Source organism: Monodon monoceros, unplaced genomic scaffold (assembly GCF_005190385.1).
Source record: "Monodon monoceros isolate NGI ecotype Baffin Bay Population unplaced genomic scaffold, NGI_Narwhal_1 Super_Scaffold_10, whole genome shotgun sequence".
In the NCBI taxonomy this organism is placed as follows: domain Eukaryota; kingdom Metazoa; phylum Chordata; class Mammalia; order Artiodactyla; family Monodontidae; genus Monodon; species Monodon monoceros.
Genome location: NW_021703766.1, coordinates 40,223,852 through 40,243,395, shown reverse-complemented (window position 1 = coordinate 40,243,395; position 19,544 = coordinate 40,223,852). Strand labels below are relative to the sequence as shown.

Sequence of the window (19,544 nt, the reverse complement as noted above, 5' to 3'; positions counted from 1 at the left end):
TGTTAAAGAAGCCCTACTCCTTCTCATTGCCATTTACAAAATATGACAGTGGAAATTTAATATTCAGAAGCTTGGTATTAATTCCAAGAAATAAGCGTACATCACTCCTTCCTGTGTAAAAGTGTGCTAGCAGCCTTTCTTCTCAATACAAAAGCAGAAAAGGAAGTCCTTGCGGATTCTGGCTTCATTTTTTGTTTTTTTAAAGTATTTATTTATTTATTTGGCTGCCCTGGGTCTTAGTTGCGGCACGTGGGATCTAGTACCCTGACCAGGGATCAAACCCAGGCCCCCTGCATTGGGAGTGCGGAGTCCTCACCACTGGACCACCAGGGAAGTCCCCAGTTTCATTCTTTAGACGAGTTTTACAGCTAACTTTATCCAGTATTACCTTATTCACATGAGAAGTGGTCACTGTGATTTGCTAACTCTCCAGGTTGTTGTTTTTTTATTTCAAAGATAAATGAGGAGTGATCACATGTTTCCAAATGAAAATATTTATCAGCTTCTAGACTGCATACTTTAAGCCTGGAAGCATCTATATGTAAAAATATCTTATAAAATATAAATAAAAAGCAAAATTCACAATATGTATGGAGAAAATTAGGATACTACTGTTTTTATACCAAGCCAGTTGAAGATCAGAAAAACATATGTGAAACATTCAACTTAAAATGTCAGACTTTGACTTTCATCTAATATTAAATTCAATGTCACAGAACACAACATACCTGTATGGGTAGAACTCTATATAAAATACTGAGAAAAACCTCTTGGTAAATATTCATTCGTTGAAGGAGGTTAATTGTCCTCATAGATTCGGTTTTGTTATCATATATTAAGCCATGAAAACCTAAGATTGATATTTGAAAATTCAGTAAAAGATAATTATAATTAAATTATTCATTCAAAACTATTCACAGATTCTTTAGTATACGCCAGAGAATGTGCTAGGTGTTGCGGATATAATAGTCCTATCCATGAAAAGCATACCATATATTAGATGGACATTATTTAAATGTTTACACAAACATAGGTAAATTATAACTTCTGTGATGTAACAGAAGAACCGTATGATTCTTCTACAGAAATTTGGGCAAGAGGATTTTATATTTCCCTGCTCTGCCTTCCTGCCATGAGACCTGTAGTACCTCCTTTGGGAGAGTATATGAAGCCTCCCTCCCACCCCCAGGGGTGGGTTTGGCCATTTGACTTGCTCTGACCAATGGCAGGTGAGTGGATGTGACACAGGTCACATCTGAGCAGAATCTTTAAGAGACAATGCATGCTTCCACCAGCAATCTTGCTCTTTCCCTCTGCAGTAGTAACAGTATGTTCCACATAGGGGCTGGATAATGAGAGTGAGAAATCTGTTGTTATAGAATTCCATTGTTATATTGAGGTCATTTGCTACTGTAACCAAGCCAACTAATTAACAGAAGTTACGAACAGTTCACAGAAGAAAACATGCACACAGTCCTTACACATCTGAAAAGATGCTCAACCTCACTCCAACTAGAATAGCAAATTAAAACTACACTAAGATATCGTTTCTCACCTAGCAGCTTGGAAAAAATCAAGAAGTTTGACAATATACTCTGTTAGTGAGGCTGTAAGCCTCTTTCATACACTGTAGTTGGGAATGCAAAATGGTATAATCCCTATGGAAGACAATTTGGCAACACCTAGCAAAATTACATGTGCATTTACTCTTTGATCCAGGAAGCCCATGTCTAGGAACAGATTCCAAAGACAGACTGGCAAAAAGACAAAATGACATAGGTACAAGGTCATTCCTGCAGTGCCATCTGTAAAAGCAAAAGATCAGAAACAATGCCAAAGTGCATCAACAGGAGGTGTTTTGGAATGAAATGTGTCCCCCCAAATTCCTATGTTGAAGCCCTAACCCCAATGTGTCTGTATTTGGATAGGGTCTACAAGGAGGTAAAAAGGTTAAGTGAGGTCATAGGGTGGGGCCTTAATCAGATAGGACTTGGTGTCCTTATAAGAAGAGGAACCAACAAGAGAGGGCTCTCTCCCTCCCTCTATGCACACACACAGCGGAAAGGCCTTGTAAGGACATGGCAAGAAGGTGGCCATCTACAAGCCAGAAAGAGGCTTCACCAGAAACCAACCCCGACAGTACCTTGATCGTAGACTTCTGGCCTCCAGAACTGAAAGAAAATAAATTTGTACTGTTTAAGCTACCCACTCTGTGTTATTTTGTTACGGCAGTCCTACTAGACTAATACAGGAGTGTTATGGACTGAGACTTTATATGGCCCCCTACTTTGAAGCCCTAAGGCCGCCCCCCTCCAATGTGATGGTATTGAAGATGAGCCTTTGGGAGGTAATTAGGTAGAGACAAAGGTTATAAGAGGGGGACCCTCATAATGGGATTAGTGCTCTTATCAGAAGAGACACTGGAGAGCTTGCTCTCTGTCTCTGTCTTCCATGTGAGGATGCAAAGAGAGGTGGCCAGCAACAAGCCAAGAGAGTCCTCACCAGAACCCAACTGTGCTGGTACTCTGATCTTAGACTTCCAGCCTTTGGAACTGTGAGAAAATAAATTTCTGTTTTTTTAAGCCACCCAGTCAATGTTAGTTTGTTATGGCAGCCTGAGTAGACAAAGACAAGAAGGCTACTTGAATAAAGTTTTGGTTACCCACACCAAGGAGTACTATGCAACTGCAAGAAAATAAGTAAGTAAATAAATAAGGAATATCATGATACTCTACTATAGAGTGATCAAGATTTCAGTCAAGTGAAAAAAGCAAAATAGAGGACAGTGTATACAGTAAGCAGGGTTTTTTCTGTAATAAAAGGGAAAATATGAATATATAAAGTATTTGCTTATATTGAAAATACTAACGGTAGAAGAATAAACCAAAAACTAATACAAATAGTTACCTAAAGAGTGAGGAAAGAAACAGGGTGGAGGTGACAGGGATGGAGGTGGACTTCCCTGAATGCTCCCTGTTTTATAGTTTTGACTTTGGAACCATGTAAACATTTTTTTAATAAGTATAAAAAATATATAAAATTTTTAAACAAAGCAATCACTGAAAACCAAAAGCAAGATAAAACAAAGAAACCTACTGAGTTGGTAGCTTGGTCACATAAAAAGAACTCTTTCCAGTGTTCTTGGGAATAGAGGAATATGACTGTAAATTCCTAGTAGGCTACATCCTAAGGACAAAAAGAATTAGAAAGACAGCTTGAACTGTTTTCAGGCAATCATACTGTTAGTAGCAATATTATCATTGCTACACTGAAAGTATTCTACATAGCAGCATAAAACAAATAAGTGATAATGTCACAGAAGCCAAAATTTTCAACTTAAAGAAAACAAGATACAAATATAAAGTCAAAAAAGTAAAAACCTTGTTATCCTAATTTTGAACTAAAAATAGCTCTATTCATATTTTCTTTTAGGAAAAAAAAATCATATTTCCTACTCTGCTCACTAAAGGTCTGGAAATAAGGACCAAACTAGTAGCAATAAGTGCCTCTAGTACCCAGACTGTGGTCTCTAAATAGCCACTAAAGAGAACTGGGGCTCCTTGGAGAAACAGCTGATTCTAGGTCACGGGTAGGAAATACACAAAATGGGCTTGAAACATCTTGTCATGCCAAAGGAGTTTTCAAAGGCTACTGGAGTCATGTCAAAAAGACAGCAGTTGGTGGTTAAGAATCCACCTGCCAATGCAGAGGAGAAGGTTTCAAGCCCTGGTCCGGGAAGATCCCACATGCCGCAGAGCAATTAAGCCCAGGTGCCACAACTACTGAGCCTGTGCTCTAGAGCCCACAAGCCACAACTACTGAGCCTATGTGCCACAACTACTGAAGCCTGCATGCCTAGAACCTGTGCTCCGCAACGAGACAAGCCACCACAATGAGAAGCCTGTGCACCACAATGAAGAGTAGCCCCAGCTTGCCACAACTAGAGAAAGCCCGCACAGCAACGAAAAACCCAATGCAGCCAAAAAAAAAAAAAAAAAAAAAAAAAAAAGACAGCAGCTGATTTGAAGGGCATCCCACTGGCCAAAGACTGGACAACTTGTTATAAGAAGAATAATGCAAAAGATTGAAATGCATGAAATATGTTAGAAATCCATGTGTTTATGATAATATTTAAAAAGCAAACCTTTAGGGGATGCTAGAGAGGTAACTCATTCTAAAACAAAGGGAAAGGATCAATACTTATCCCACCTTTCCTTTAGGAACTGACATTCTGGGTTGCCAAGTTGATGAGAAAACGTTTTTATTTAGAGAGGAAGTCCATCTGATAATGATGGAAGGAATTACAGAATCAGAATATCACCATGCTATAGTCCTTATGTAATGAACAGATTTAAGTAATGATCATCAATGGTGATAAACCTAGGTGAAAGGCTAACTAAAAACTTAATAATGGATGGCCCAGTCTAAACTCCAAAAGAATGAGCTGCACATTATGTACCCCCTGATGTGGAAGTGTACAACACCATCTAGGAAGTATTCTTGCTAAAAAGCAGAACCTAAATCTGAGCAAGCCTCTAGATCTAACTGCCAATTAAGAGGAAATTCAGACAACAGAGAAACACTGAATGGCACCATTGGGGCTCCACCAAAATCCAGAAAGTGGAAAACTCAGACAAAGCAATCAGTGTTTCCAGTGAAGAATTACAAGAAAAAAAAGATGGTGAGAAATCCATAGCTTAAAAGAAACAAAGATAGCGAAAGACTGCAATGTATGAGCTTTATTTGGATTTCAAAACTACATTAAAAATCTGTAAGAGGAAAATGAGAATATTGAATAGATATTTGATATTAAGTAATTTCTTAATTGTGATAATGACAACTTGGTTATGTTTATAAAAGGGATGGGCTTCCCTGGTGGCGCAGTGGTTGGGAGTCCGCCTGCCGATGCAGGGGACACGGGTTCGTGCCCCAGTCCGGGAGGATCCCGCATGCTGCGGAGCGGCTGGGCCCGTGAGCCATGGCCGCTGAGCCTGCGCGTCCGGAGCCTGTGCTCCGCAGCGGGGGAGGCCACAGCAGTGAGAGGCCCGTGTACCGCAAAAAAAAAAAAAAAAAAGGGAATTGCCATTCTTTAGAAAATTATACTGATATATTTATAGATGAAGCAATATGATGTCTTGGAGCTACTCCAAAATTATCCAGGTTGAGGATGGGGGTAGAGAGGAAACAAGATTGTTCATAAACTGGTAACCACTGTAACTGAGTGATACTTGAGTGCAAATCCATTAGAGGATTTTCTCTACCTTTTTATATGTTTGAAAGTTTCTAAAAGAATAATCTTAACAAATAACTAAATGAATTGAAACAGATCAACCACTGAGTTCATAGTGATACTTCGAAAGAAAATACTCATTATTCACCTTTAGAGCAGAGGTTTTCAACTTCAACACTACCAGTATTTTGACATTTTGGTCCCGATACTTCTTTGTTGGGGGGACTGTCCTGAGCACTACAGGATGTTTAGCAGCATCTCTGCCCTCTACTCACTAAATTCCAGTAGCACACTCACCCTCTCCCCCGTAAAGTGTAACAATCAAAACCATCTCTGGACATTCCAGATGTCCCCCAGGGACACAACTGCCCTTCAGTAAGAACCCCTGCTTTGGGGAATGCTAGAGAAGCAACTCATAATTTTGAGAACTTGTAAGTACAGCTGATTCTCATTACTCACCACAGTTATGTTCTATAAAATTGCAATGAAAACTGTATTAGCAATACTGAAGGAGGAGGAAATACAGGGTTACTTTCCTACAAGCTTCTGGTCATGCATTTTCATCAACTGATCAACACATGACCTTGATTTATATGAGTTTTTGTCTAAAGACACCTTTAGTATATATTGTTGTTTCATTAACATTTAACTCATGGCCGACAGCACTCTAACTCACACCTGAACAAAGCTCATCTAACACACGTTATTTTCTCTGTATGCCTTCACCATAGCCTTCTCGCACTTAGGAAAACTAGACAGCACTGCAGCACTACGCTTGTGGGCCACTTTAAACAGGAAAATCACCAACGAAAACCACAAAAATGCAAAAAAAACATGGCACTAAACAGATTGTGAAAAGGACTCTGTAGTCTGAGCTGAAACACGAAAGCACTGCATCACCTTATTTGACCTCAGCTGGGAACACACAAATGAAGCAACTAAAAATTTTCACTGCTGTGCACATGCCCGTGAATGACTGTGAAAGCACCAGGACTATTGATTCTGGGGTTACAAATAAGTTGCAGAGAGTAGGTGAGTTTGCAAATATAGAATCCATGAATAATGAGGATCAACTGTATGGGGGAAAAATCAACACTTATCCTGCCTTTTTTGATAAACTGTAGCTCGGGGTAATCAAATAGCTGATGAGAAAAAGGTTTTCTATCTAACAGAGTTCCAGCTAATAAACGCAGGAGGAATGAGAGTCACTTCTGTAACTCTACTGAAATAATGGACAGACGCAATAGTCATCAATGGCTGCTAAAACCATTAAGTGCAAGGCTGGTGAGTAATTAACCTTATTATGTGTGAATGCAACTATCCACACAGGAATCAACTGATTAACTTTTATGGCACTAAAAGAAAGGCAACCAAAATTTCATGTCTCCTATCGTGATAAAATTAGCAGTACAAAACATCGCCCATGAAGAATTCTTGCCAAAAATATATCTGATTCCAAACAAAGCCTAGAAAAAGGCAATTCTCTGTTATATGCACCCATATGAAGCATATAACGCATATATTGAGTAGGAGAGACCCTTTTGGAGGGTTCCATTAAATGGAGTAAAGGTAAAGAGTATGTGCTCTAAACCACTTAGAAACACAGAAAACATGGGAAAATGGTAACTGCAAAATAAAGGAATGAATGGGGACACTGGGGACAAAAAAGACAACTGTAATTCTCATTTGTACTACCAAAACGTCTCCTGTTTTCAGACAATACTCCTTTCACATACAAAGACCTTTTCCAAAATGACCATGAAAACAATTAACAGCAAAACCAAGAAACTGTGAACAGATAATTAGGGATGGAGTAGAGCTGAGAAGCAAGGAGAGGAGAACTACATAAAATATTACGTAACTTCTTCCAAAGCAAAACATTTTCATGGATTGATTATGTTAACAAGGAAAAAAACTATACAAGTTCAAGGAAAAACTACACAAGATCTATAAAGCATTTAGAATGCCTTAGTGCAAAAGTATATTTTAGCAGAAATATTGAAAAGAATGCAGTAGACCCCAATAAAACTATTAGTTGTGATTACCTTGCATGAGGGTTGGAGCCTGCAGCATCTGCTTGTAGTAGGAGTAATACAGTCCACATTCTGTTCTGAATGAGATTTCTCGCTCCACTTCCTGAAATAAAGTTAGGTCTACTGGGTTTACATGACCTAGTTTTGTTTAAATATCTATTGTCACTGTAGAAACAGGATATAGAACTACAACTTAAAAGAAAAACACAAAAACAAAAACCTCTGACAACAGTCTTAAGAAATCTTGGCAAATAAAAACAATAAAAGGCTGATAATTATTGAAGCTGGGTGTATATTATAGGGGTTTATTTCACTATTCTCGCTATTTTTGTGGATGTTTAAAATTTCCTATAACAAACCATTTTTAACAATGGAGAAAACTAGTTCCATTTAAGTTAATGTTTCAGAGTTAACGTTTTTAATTTCACACAAATTAAAACCTTAAAAAAGTACCACCATTCTTATGTAATATTAGTGAAAAACAAAATAGGGACAGTAGAAAAAAGTCTCTCAAATAAAAAGAACTATAACTGCATTAGACACCTGCCTAAAAGCTAACAATATTATATAAGATTAATAATTTTCTTTTTATTCTAAGAATACAAGGTATTCTTAGTAAAATGGGGCAGACCTTTTACATGTGAATTTTACTTTGACAAGTGTAAACTTGGTGGAAAGATGTTCATGTAGGAAAATGGATACAAGAAATATTAAACTGCTTTTATATAAATATTCAATTTTAGTAGAACTGAAAATTTAAAGTAGTAGCTATTAATCAATTTGGTTGTAAGGTGCTTTTATGAAATTTAAGATTTAAATCAGTAATATAAAATATGGAGGCAACTGGTAACAAGAATGGGGAAGACTTTCTGGAATAATCCTATTAATACTCTTAGATCCTACATTTCATATATATATAACAGTATAAATGAACAAAAAATTATAACTGGGGCTTCCCTGGTGGCGCAGTGGTTGGGGGTCCGCCTGCCGATGCAGGGGACGGGGGTTCGTGCCCCGGTCCAGGAGGATCCCACATGCCGCGGAGCGGCTGGGCCCGTGAGCCGGCTGCTGGGCCTGTGCGTCCAGAGCCTGTGCTCCACGGCGCGAGAGGCCACAAAAGTGAGAGGCCCACGTACCGCAAAAAAAAAAAAAAAAAAAAAATATATATATATATATAACCTATGTCATTATAGATTCTTTTACACCAGTGTTGAAAAAACCAGGTTCTGCAACACACTGTCTAAAATGTAATACCATCTATGTTTTTTCCTATACAGCGGATCCATATTCCACAAACCCAACTTTACTGGTGGAGGATGATAAACACTGAATATCTTACTTTCTAGTGGATAAACTTCTTTTAGCACATCTTTGTTTTCCCCTACCTCCAATTATTTTTCAAATAGTAATAAACATTTCATTAAAAGAACCAGTCATGCTATTTATCTTCAGATCTGCCCCTTAAGATATTTAAAGAGGGACTTCCCTGGTGGTCCAGTGGTTAAGAATCTGCCTTCCAATGCAGGGGATGAAGGTTCGATCCCTGGTGGGGGAACGAAGATCCCACATGCCATGGGCCGACGAAGAGCCCGTGCGCCTGCAACTAAGACCTGACACAGCCAAAAATAAAAATAATAATAATAAAAAAAAGATATTTAAAGAAATATTTCTCCTACCCTTTAAAAAAGTATTATAAATTAATTCACAAATAGAGCATTGAATGCTCAACTATCAAAGAGTATAAACATCCACTTACTGATATTAAAACAATTATGTTTCATCATTAACTCTTTTTCAAAAAAGCAGAAGGCACAGGGTAGCAAACCTTCTTATATAATGAGCTTCCTTTCACAGAAAACAATTTTTTTTTTGCGGTACGCGGGCCTCTCACTGTTGCGGCCTCTCCCGTTGCGGAGCACAGGCTCTGGACGCGCAGGCTCAGCGGCCATGGCTCACGGGCCCAGCCGCTCCGCGGCATGTGGGATCTTCCCGGACCGGGGTGCAAACCCGTGTCCCCTGCATCGGCAGGCGGACTCTCAACCACTGCGCAACCAGGGGAGCCCAGAAAACAAATTTATCCTTGGGAAATCAAACATAAGAAAAAAAAGGCTCATCGGGTTTTGAAATTTAATTTCATTAGCACACTTGCTTTACAAAAAGGACAACAGAAAATGATGTAGCTCTTTTAGCTTTTACATTTGCTACTGATTTGTGTTGTGTCTTTCATACCTGTAAAGTTTTATCTTTTGGCAGTCACATTAATCCATTCACCTTTAATCTTTGGGAAAAACTGCTCCACTGCTTTTGATAACATAAAAGTAAATTGGTATTAATTGTTTCCAGAATGTTCAACCTCCTCCGTGGTCAGGTAACCATAGAAACTATGAATTGACATTAACTAAGCAAATACTAGCTTCTGCCCATGCAAATAAGAAAAAAAACCACATTAAGTATATTACATTCCTTTCCTTCTCTCCAGCTGCCTTAAAGTGCTCAAAGTGTGGCTGCCTTCAATGGAATATTCTAACATCAAACACTCATGCCCAAACCAAACTGGAGAACGAAAACAGTCATTCACATGTAGGGGGCTCCCTATCGGACATGGTTCTAAAAGGAGACTGACTTCATGAAGATGCAGAAAGAGAAAAAAAACCGCTCAAAGTACTAAAAGTAGAAAGCCACTTTTGTGCCCCATCTCTCTCTTTTAACATACCCAGAATGCGTAAAGAACAGAGGGGATCCTGATTAGTAAAAATGCCTTTCAACATGATTAATTGGTAATCTTGGCACCAGCTGTATAGAACCAAATGCTATACTTTATTAGACAGACACTTGCAAGTTTTACATCTGCTTCATGCTAAGAGAACATCTGCTCTACTCAAAACACTTTTCCAGTTTTTATACAGCAATTTATACTTTGCCTGGTGGATAGTGTCAATGAAAAGGTACATCAATAGAAGTTACCCTGTGAAGAACACAAAACGAACAAATACTTCATATTTTAAATTGCACAAGTTCCACAGGGGAAGCACTGTTGAGAGGATAAAAAACATTGTCTCTGAAGATGACAGAGAAAAGCAGAAAGACAAAATAATTGTATTTTTAAGAAATTGTACAGCTAAAGCCATTTAAGTAGTAGTTAATATAGTAATTTAACAGAAGTACTAAAAGGAAATAAGCATGAAGAAAAGAAAATGACTAATTAATGTTGCCAGGGCATGCAACTAATGTTTTGCATGCCCTGGCAACACACAAAAGGTAATAAGCCCTTTTAGACAAATGACACCAAATTTGCAAAGGAACCATATCATTAGTTTTAAAAAATCTCATGTAAATAACTTTGTTTATAAAAATTGTCCCCCCCAAAACAACTAGGCAACTGGTAGTGGGGAAGCCATTGAAAGATTAACATTAAAGGTAAAATTCACATTAAAGATTACATTAAAGACAAATGTAATCTTTCAGAATTAAGTTAACAAATCATCTCGCTAAGCAACAGTAGCTCGTGATAAGACAGCTGTTCTTAAAGTTCTGTACAGGGAATCATGCCCTCAGCAAACATATTTATGGCACATACATGGCTTATTGTCTGGTTAAATTCATGTCCATCTGTTAGAATGGAATGATTCTTGCCCTAGAGTTGATTAAAAGCCATGACATATGACAGCTGCCAAGCAGTGTTTGTGACTAGGTTAGACTATTGTTGAAGTGACAGTATTTCCACTGGGCTCGGCTGAAGCAATTATCAGTTGTGGTTCTACCATAGTTACCACTGTGCGGATTAACCCTATTTGGTCTAAAGACTCCTTGCTTTGCAGGAGTATTCAATGGGAAGATGTGCAAATTCTATAAAATCAAATAAATAAGAAAAAATGTTAGCATAAAGAAAAAAGACTTAAAAAAATTGAGTGACTTGAGTACTTTTGGCCAAATGAGAATTACCTTTCCTTATAACTGAACGTTTATTTTCTGAGGAAACAAAAAGGTATAAGAATTCAGTCCTTGATTCCAAGGAGTTTAAGTTTCAATGAGAAAGAACAATGCATTTTTTAAAAAGGAAAATGACTGTTCAAGGAAAGACAGGTATCAATTAGAAGGAATGACAATTCTTTGCCTATTAAACTAGCCTCCCCACTGGATTCTGTGCTTCTAATTGTTACCTTCTTCCTCCAATCGATCTTCGTCATTCACTCATTCATTCATCCATCCATCCACTCATTTATTCATTCAACAAATACCTACTGACCACCAACAATTGACAAGCATTCTTTTGCTGGGAGATTTAGCAGGGAAGAAAAGAGACACAGATCTCTGCCTTCATGGAATTTATAATCTAGAGCAGAAGGAGAAGGGAACAAATAAGCAAGTAAAATATACAAAGGAAAGCAGAGAAGTGGTATAGGGAGGGAAGGGGGTGGTGCCATGATCCTGGAGGTGGACAGGGAAGGCCTCGCTGATGAAGTGACACTGACTAGAGAGCGGAAGAGGTGAGGTAGTGAGCCATGTGGATGTCTGAGGGGAGAGCCCATCAGTCAGGCAAAACAGCCCACACGCACCCTGGAGATCAGCGAGGAAGACAGTGTGGCTGGAGTGGAGGGAACAAGGAAGGGGCAGTAATAAGGTCGGGGGGCTGTAGGGGCAGAAGTAGAATCTGAGATGTAATGTGGGGTTAGGGGCTGGACCACTCAGTCTGGGAGACACAAGGACTCTGGGCTCATACTCTGAGCTACAAGGTGTGTGTGCAGGAGGTGGGGAGGTCAGGAGTTTGGTTTTAGACATGTTGAGTTTGAATGTGAAGGGTTTTGAGCAGAGACATACACTGCTATATATTTAAAAGAATCGCACTGGCTGCTGTGTTCAGAATAGATTCTACGGGACAAGGGCAAAGCCGGGAAACCAGGAAGGGGGCTGCTGAAGTGAGAGGTGATCGGATTCTAGACACTGTCAAAAGAAAACTGATTGGGATTTCCTGAAGGATTTAATGTGGGCCACATGTGCCTACTTAATTTAATTACAATTAAAAATTCAGGGGCTTCCCTGGTGGCACAGTGGTTAAGAATCCGCCTGCCAATGCAGGGGACATGGGTTCAAGCCCTGGTCTGGGAAGATCCCACATGCTGCGGAACAACTAAGCCTGTGTGCCACAACTACTGAGCCTGCACTCTAGAGCCCGCAAGCCACAACTATTGAGCCCCTGTGCCACAACTACTGAAACCCACGTGCCTAGAGCCTGTGCTCCACAACAAGAGAAGCCACCACCATGAGAAGCCTGCGCACTGCAACAAAGAGTAACCCCCACTCACCACAACTAGACAAAGCCCGCACTCAGTCAAGGGAGACCCAACGCAGCCAAAAAATAAATAAATAAATGTATATTTTAAAAAAATTAAAAATTCAGTTCCTCAGTTCCTGAGCATATTTGGATAATGGCTATAGTATTACCACAGCAAAGATAAAGAACTTTTCAGCAAACAGAAAATTTTTTTTTAATTGATCTTTATTGGAGTATAATTGCTTCACCATACTGTGTTAGTTTCTGTTGTACAACAAACTGAATCAGCCATATGTATACATATATCCCCATATCCCCTCCCTCTTGAGCCTCCCTCGCACCCTCCCTATCCCACCCCCCTCGGTTGTCACAAAGCACTGAGCTGTCTCCCTGTGCTATGCAGCAGCTTCCCACTAGCTAACCATTTACATTTGCTAGTATATGTATGTTGCTGCTACTCACACCTCGCCCCAGCTTCCCCCCACCCCGTGTCCTCAAGTCCATTCTCTATGTCTACATCTTTATTCCTGCCCTGCCAGTACGTTTATCAGTACCATTTTTTTTTTTTTTTTAGATTCCATGTATATGCGTTAGTATACGGTATTTGTTTTTCTCTTTCTGACTTACTTCACTCTGTATGACAGACTCTAGGTACATCCACCTCACTACAAATAACTCAATTTCGTTTCTCTTTATGGCTGAGTAATATTACATTGTATATATGTGCCACATCTTCTTTATCCATTCATCTGTTGATGGACACTTAGGTTGCTTCCATGTCCTGACTATTGTAAATAGAGCTGCAGTGAACATTGTGGTACATGACTCTTTTTGAATTACGGTTTTCTCAGGGTATATGCCAGTAGTGGGATTGCTGGGTCATATGGCAGCTCTATTTTTAGTTTTCTAAGGAACCTCCATACTGTTCTCCATAGTGGCTGTATCAATTTACATTCCCACCAACAGTGCAGGAGGGTTCCCTTTTCACCACACCCTTTCCAGCATTTACTGTTTGTAGATTTTTGATGATGGCCATTCTGATTGGTGTGAGGTGATACCTCATTGTAGTTCTGATTTGCATTTCTCTAATAATTAGTGATGTTGAGCAGCTTTTCATGGGCGTCTTGGCCATCTGTATGTCTTCTTTGGTGAAATGTCTGTTTAGGTCTTCTGCCCATTTTTTAATTGGATTGTTTTTTGTTTTTTTTGCTGATATTGAGCACCATGAGCTGTTTGTATATTTTGGAGATTAACCCTTTGTCCATCATTTCATTTGCAAACATTTTCTCCCATTCTGAGAGTGGTCTTTTCGTCTTGTTTATGGTTTCCTTTGCTGTGCAATAGATTTTAAGTTTATTTAGGTCCCATTTGTTTATTTTTGTTTTTATTTTCATCACTCTAGGAGGTGGGTCAAAAAAGATCTTGCTGTGGCTTATGTCAAAGAGTGTTTTTCCTATGTTTTCCTCTAAGAGTTTTATAGTTCTGGTCTTACATTTAGGTCTTTAATCCATTTGGAGTTAATTTTTGTGTATGGTGTTAGGTAGTGTTCTAATTTCATTCTTTTACATGTAGCTGTCCAGTTTTCCCAGCACCACTTATTGAAGAGGCTGTCTTTTCTCCATTGTATGCTCTTGCCTCCTTTGCTGTAAATTAGGTGACCATACGTGCATGGGTCTATCTCTGGGCTTTCTATCCTGTACCATTGATTTATATTTCTGTTTTTGTGCCAGTACCATACTGTCTTGATTACTGCAGCTTTGTAGTATAGTATCAAGTTGGGGAGACTGATTCCTCCAGCTCCATTTCTCTTTTTCAAGACTGCTTTTGTATTTGTGATCTTTTGTGTTTCCATATGAATTGTAAAATTTTTTGTTCTAATTCTGTGAAGAATGCCATTGGTAGTTTGATAGGGATTGCACTGAATCTGTAGATTGCTTTGGGTAGTATAGTCATTTTCACAATATTGATTCTTCCAATCCAAGAACATGGTATATTTCTCCATCTGTTTATGTCATCTTTGATTTCATTCATCAGTGTTTTATAGTTTTTGGAGTACAAGTCTTTTGCCTCCTTAGGTAGGTTTATTCCTAGGTATTTTATTCTTTTTGTTGCGATGGTAAATGGGATTGTTTCCTTAATTTCTCTTTCTGATTTTTCGTTGTTAGTGTATAGGAATGCCAGAGATTTCTGTGCATTAATTTTGTATCCTGCAACCTTACCAAATTCACTGATTAGTTCTAGTAGTTTTCTGGTGGCATCTTTAGGATTTTCTATGTATAGTATCATGTCATCCGTAAACAGTGACAGTTTTACTTCTTCTTTTCCAATTTGTATTCCTTTCATTTCTTTTTCTTCTCTGATTGCCGTGGCTAGGACTTCACCATTGAATAATAGTGGCGAGAGTGGACATCCTTGTCTCATTCCTGATCTTGATGGTAATGCTTTCAGTTCTTCACCATTGAGTATGATGTTTGTTGTGGGTCTGTCATATATGGCCTTTATTATGTTGAGGTAGGTTCCCTCTATGCCCACTTCCTAGAGAGTTTATTATAAATTGGTGTTGAATTTTGTCAAAAGCTTTTTCTGCATCTATTGAGATGATCCTATGGTTTTTATTCCTTTATTTGTTAATACGGTGTATCACATTGATTAATTTGCATATATTGAAGAATCCTTGCATCCCTGGGATAAATCCCACTTGGTCATGGTGTATGATCCTTTTTGTATGTTGTTGGATTCTGTTTGCAAGTATTTTGTTCAGGATTTTTGCATCTATGTTAATCAGTGATATTGGTCTATAATTTTCTTTTTTTGTGATATCTTTTTCTGGGTTTGGTATCAGGGTGATGGTGGCTTCATAGAATGAATTTGGGAGTGTTCCTCCCTCTGCAATTTTTTGGAAGAGTTTGAGAGGGCTCAGTGTTAGCTCTTCTCTAAACGTTTGGTAAAATTTGCCTGTGAAGCCATCTGGTCCTGGGCTTTTGTGGAGCCCAAATGCCGCAACTACTGAAGCCCGCGCACCTAGAGCCCATGCTCCGCAACAAGAGAAGCCACCGCAATGAGAAGCTCTTGCACCACAACGAAGAGTAGCCCCCACTTGACGCAACTAGAGAAAGCCCGCACAGAGCAACGAAGACCCAACGCTGCAAATAAATACATACATACATCAATTTATTTAAAAAAACAATTAAAAGTTCATTTTCTCAGTTCCTGAGCATATCTGGATAATGGCTATAGTATTACCACAGCACAGATAAAGAACTCTTCAGCCAACAGAAATTTCTTTTGAACACCATTTTTCTAGTGTTTCCCTAATCAGTAAGGTCTTAACATTTGGTCTTAGACATATGCATGCTATATTTAAACAAAAAGTATGCATCTAGTCTTTTAAGTTTCACTGAGATAGAATTCACATACAATTTACCCTTTTAAAGTGTACAAGTCAGTGGCTTTTACTATATTCACAGAGTCATGAATCCATCAGTACAATCAATTTTGGAACATTTTCATTACCCACACTCCTGGGCTGTCACCCTGCAAATTCCACACGCCCTCTAACCCTAAGCAACCACCAATCTACTTTCTGTCTCTTTAGATTGGCCTCTCCTGGAATCACAGAATATGTCCTTTGCGCCTGGCTTCTTTCAATTAGCATGTTTTCAAGGTTCATCTATGCTGTAGCATGTATCAGTAATTCATTTCAAAACTGCTGAATAATATTCCATCGTATGGATATACCACCTTTTCTTTACCCATTCATCTACTGATGACATTAGAGTTGTTTCCTCTTTTTGGCTATTATGAAAAATGCTGTTATGTACATTTGTTTACAATTTTTTTGTGGATATGTTTTTATTTTTCTTGGGTGTACCCTTAGGAGTAGAATTGCTAAGATCACGTGATAACTCTGTGTCTGATTGAGGACCTGCTGGACTTTTTCCAAAGTGGTAGATGGGTTCCAACTGCTCCACATCCTTGTCAACAGTTGTTATTATGTCTTTTTATAATAACCCTGCTAGTAGGTGTGAAGTGTTATCTCATTGTGGTTTTGATTTTAATTTCCCTGGTAGTTAATGGGGCTGAGCATCTTTTCATGTGCTTGTTGGCCATATGTAAATCATCTTTGGAGAAATGTCTATTAAGTCCTTTGCTCATTTTAAAAATTAGGTTGTCTTTTTATCATTAAGTTATAGTAGTTATTTATATTTTCTAGATACAAATCCCTTACCAGACATGATTTGTAAATATTTTCTCCCACTCTTGAGTGTTGTCTTTTCACTTTCTTAATGGTGTACTTTGGAGCACAAAAGTTTCTAACTTTGATGAAGTCCAATTTAACTGTTTTTCCTTTAGTCACTTGTGCTTTTGGTGTTGTATCTAAGAAAGCTTAGCCAACCCAAGGCCATGAAAATTTACTCATGTTTTCTTCTAAAAGTTTCATAGTTTTAACCCTTACATTTGGGTCTATGATCCATTTTGTGTTAATTTTTGCATGTAGTATGAGAAAAGGGCCCACATTCATTCTTTTGCATGTAAATACCCAGTGGTCTCCAGACCATTTGTTAAAAAGACTATTCTTTCTCCATTTAATTGTCTTGGTATCTCTGTTGAAAATCAATTGACCATAAACGTAAGGTACTCTCAATTCCATTCCATTGATCTCTACGTCCATTCTTAAGCCAGCACTACACTCTCTTCATTATTGTAGCCTTGATATTGCAGGTTTTGAAATCAGGAAGTGTGAGTCTCCCAACTTTGTTCTGTTTTGGCTATTCTGGGTCTCTTATTCCACATAAATTTTAGGATCAGTTTGTCAATTTCTGCAAAAAATCCACCTGGGATTCTGAGAGGGATCATGTTGAACTTGGGGAGTATTGCCATCTTAACAATATTGTCTTCAATGCATGGACATGGTTTAAGTTTTATACTTTTTGGTTAAATTTATTCCTAAGTATTTTACTTTTTGTTGATGTGTAAGTGGAATTGCTTTCTTTCTTTTTTTTTTTTTTAATAAATTTATTTTTGGCTGTGCTGGGTCTTCGTTGCCACGCATGGGCTTTCTCTAGCTGTGGTGAGCAGGGGCTACTCTTCGTTGCGGTGTGTAGGCTTCTCATTGCAGTGGCTCCTCTTGTTGTGGAGCACAGGCTCTAGGTGTGCGGGCTTCAACAGTTGTGGCACAAGGGCTTAGTTGCTCCACAGCATATAGGATCTTCCTGGGCCAGGGCTCAAACCCATTTCCTCTGCATTGGCAGGTGGATTCTTAACCACTGCGCCACCAGGGAAGCGCTGGAACTGTTTTCTTAATTTCACTTTTGGATTGCTCATTGCTACTGTATAGGAATACAATTAATTTCTGCATATTGATCTTGTTATCCTGCAACCCTGATAAACTCATTAGTTCTAATAGTTTTTTTTAGTGGATTCTATATACGTGTCATCTACAAAGAGAGACAGTTTTACTTCATGCCTTTCATTTCATTTCCTTGCCGTTATTTCCCTGACAAACTGTCTAGTACAATGTTGAATACAAGTGGCTACAGCAGAAATCCTTGTCTTGTTCCTGATCTCAGGGAGAAAGCTCTCAGTCTTTCATCATTAAGTATGCTCTTAACTGTGGGTTTTTGACAAATGCCCTTTATGAGGCTAAAGTTCTCTTCTATTTCTAGATAGTTGAGCATTTTTATCATAAAGGTTGTCAAACTTTGTTAAATGCTTTTCCTGTGTTTTTTGAGATAATCACATGGTTTTTATTTGTGTATTCTACTGATGTGATGGGCTCACCTAGTCCATTCCTATTTTGAGTTATGTACATTACAAAGAACTGATGTTGAATTTTTTTCAAATACCTTTTTTTACGTCTCTTGAGGTACTCATATGGCAAAAAAAAAAAAAAAAAAGTATATATTTCCCAACAATCTCCTTTGCATTCCTGGCAGAAAAATGACTTTTTCATGGTGTGGCATGCTTTAATGTGCTACTGGACTCTCTTTACTAGCATTAATTAGGATTTTGGGTCCAATATAGATAGTGGGATTAGTCTCTGAGTTTCGTTTTTTTAATATTATCTGGATTATATGCAGTTGATCCTCATTATTCATGGATTTCCTATTTGCAAATTTGCCTACTAGCTAAAATTTATTTGTAACAACAAAAATGACAAAAATCAATACTTGCTGTATTTTGCAGTCATTTGTAGACATGTGAGTTGCCTGATGTGCACAGTTCCCAGCTGTGGTCTGCCTCTTGCTCCAGCTCTCACACAGAAATGATCAGAGGATAAAGACAGTAAGGGGCAGCAGTGCAGCACAGCGCGAGGAGCCCTAGCTCTGGGGCCAGTCGCAGAGGGTTTGAATCCCAGCTCTGACACCAGTTAGTGGATGGCCTCAGGCAACTCGCTTAACATTTCTGAAACTCACTTTCTCTTTTGTGAAAAAAAAGAAAATAGAATCTACCAGGAGGAGTTCTTAGGATTTAAGATTGTAACCTATGTGTGATATGAGTGTGTCTATACATATGTACATATTTCCCCAGGAGTCACGGTTCAGTATTCGCTAATTCACTATTCTCAGTGACTTTACTGACTGTAGTTATAGTCTGATTCTCAGTTTTGGTGTGTAATACCTGATTTATAGCAATAATTTGGAAGTTTTCTTCCTCTTTAGTGTTCTAGGATGGCTCAAATAGCATTGGAATATTTTGGTTCTTTAAAAGTTTGGTAGAATTCCTCCATAAAATCAACAGGGTCTGGTATTTTGGGGTTGGGGGGTAGGTAGGTATAATATTTCTCAAGTGTTCTCTATCACATCTACAGAAATAACTGTGTTTACTGGGGCCGTTTTGGTAATTAATGTTCTTCTAGGGACTTCCCTGGTGTTCCAGTGGGTAAAACTCTGCACTCCCAATGCAGGGGGCCCGGGTTTGATCTCTGGTCAGGGAACTAGATCCCGCATGCATGCCACAACCAAGAGTTCCCATGCTGCAACTAAGAAGTCCGCATGCCACAACTAAA

At 38.6% G+C, this 19,544-nt stretch overlaps 1 protein-coding gene across 1 annotated transcript in view; it reads right to left on the bottom strand.

Annotated features, from left to right (window-relative positions):
* DPY19L3 (dpy-19 like C-mannosyltransferase 3) overlaps positions 1-19,544 on the bottom strand; it is a 74,602-nt gene that overhangs the window by 42,283 nt on the left and 12,775 nt on the right. Inside the window, 5 exon segments of the mRNA XM_029204933.1 lie at positions 729-850; positions 2,144-2,171; positions 3,097-3,123; positions 3,125-3,186; positions 7,276-7,366. Coding sequence (XP_029060766.1) covers positions 729-850; positions 2,144-2,171; positions 3,097-3,123; positions 3,125-3,186; positions 7,276-7,366 — 330 coding nt within the window.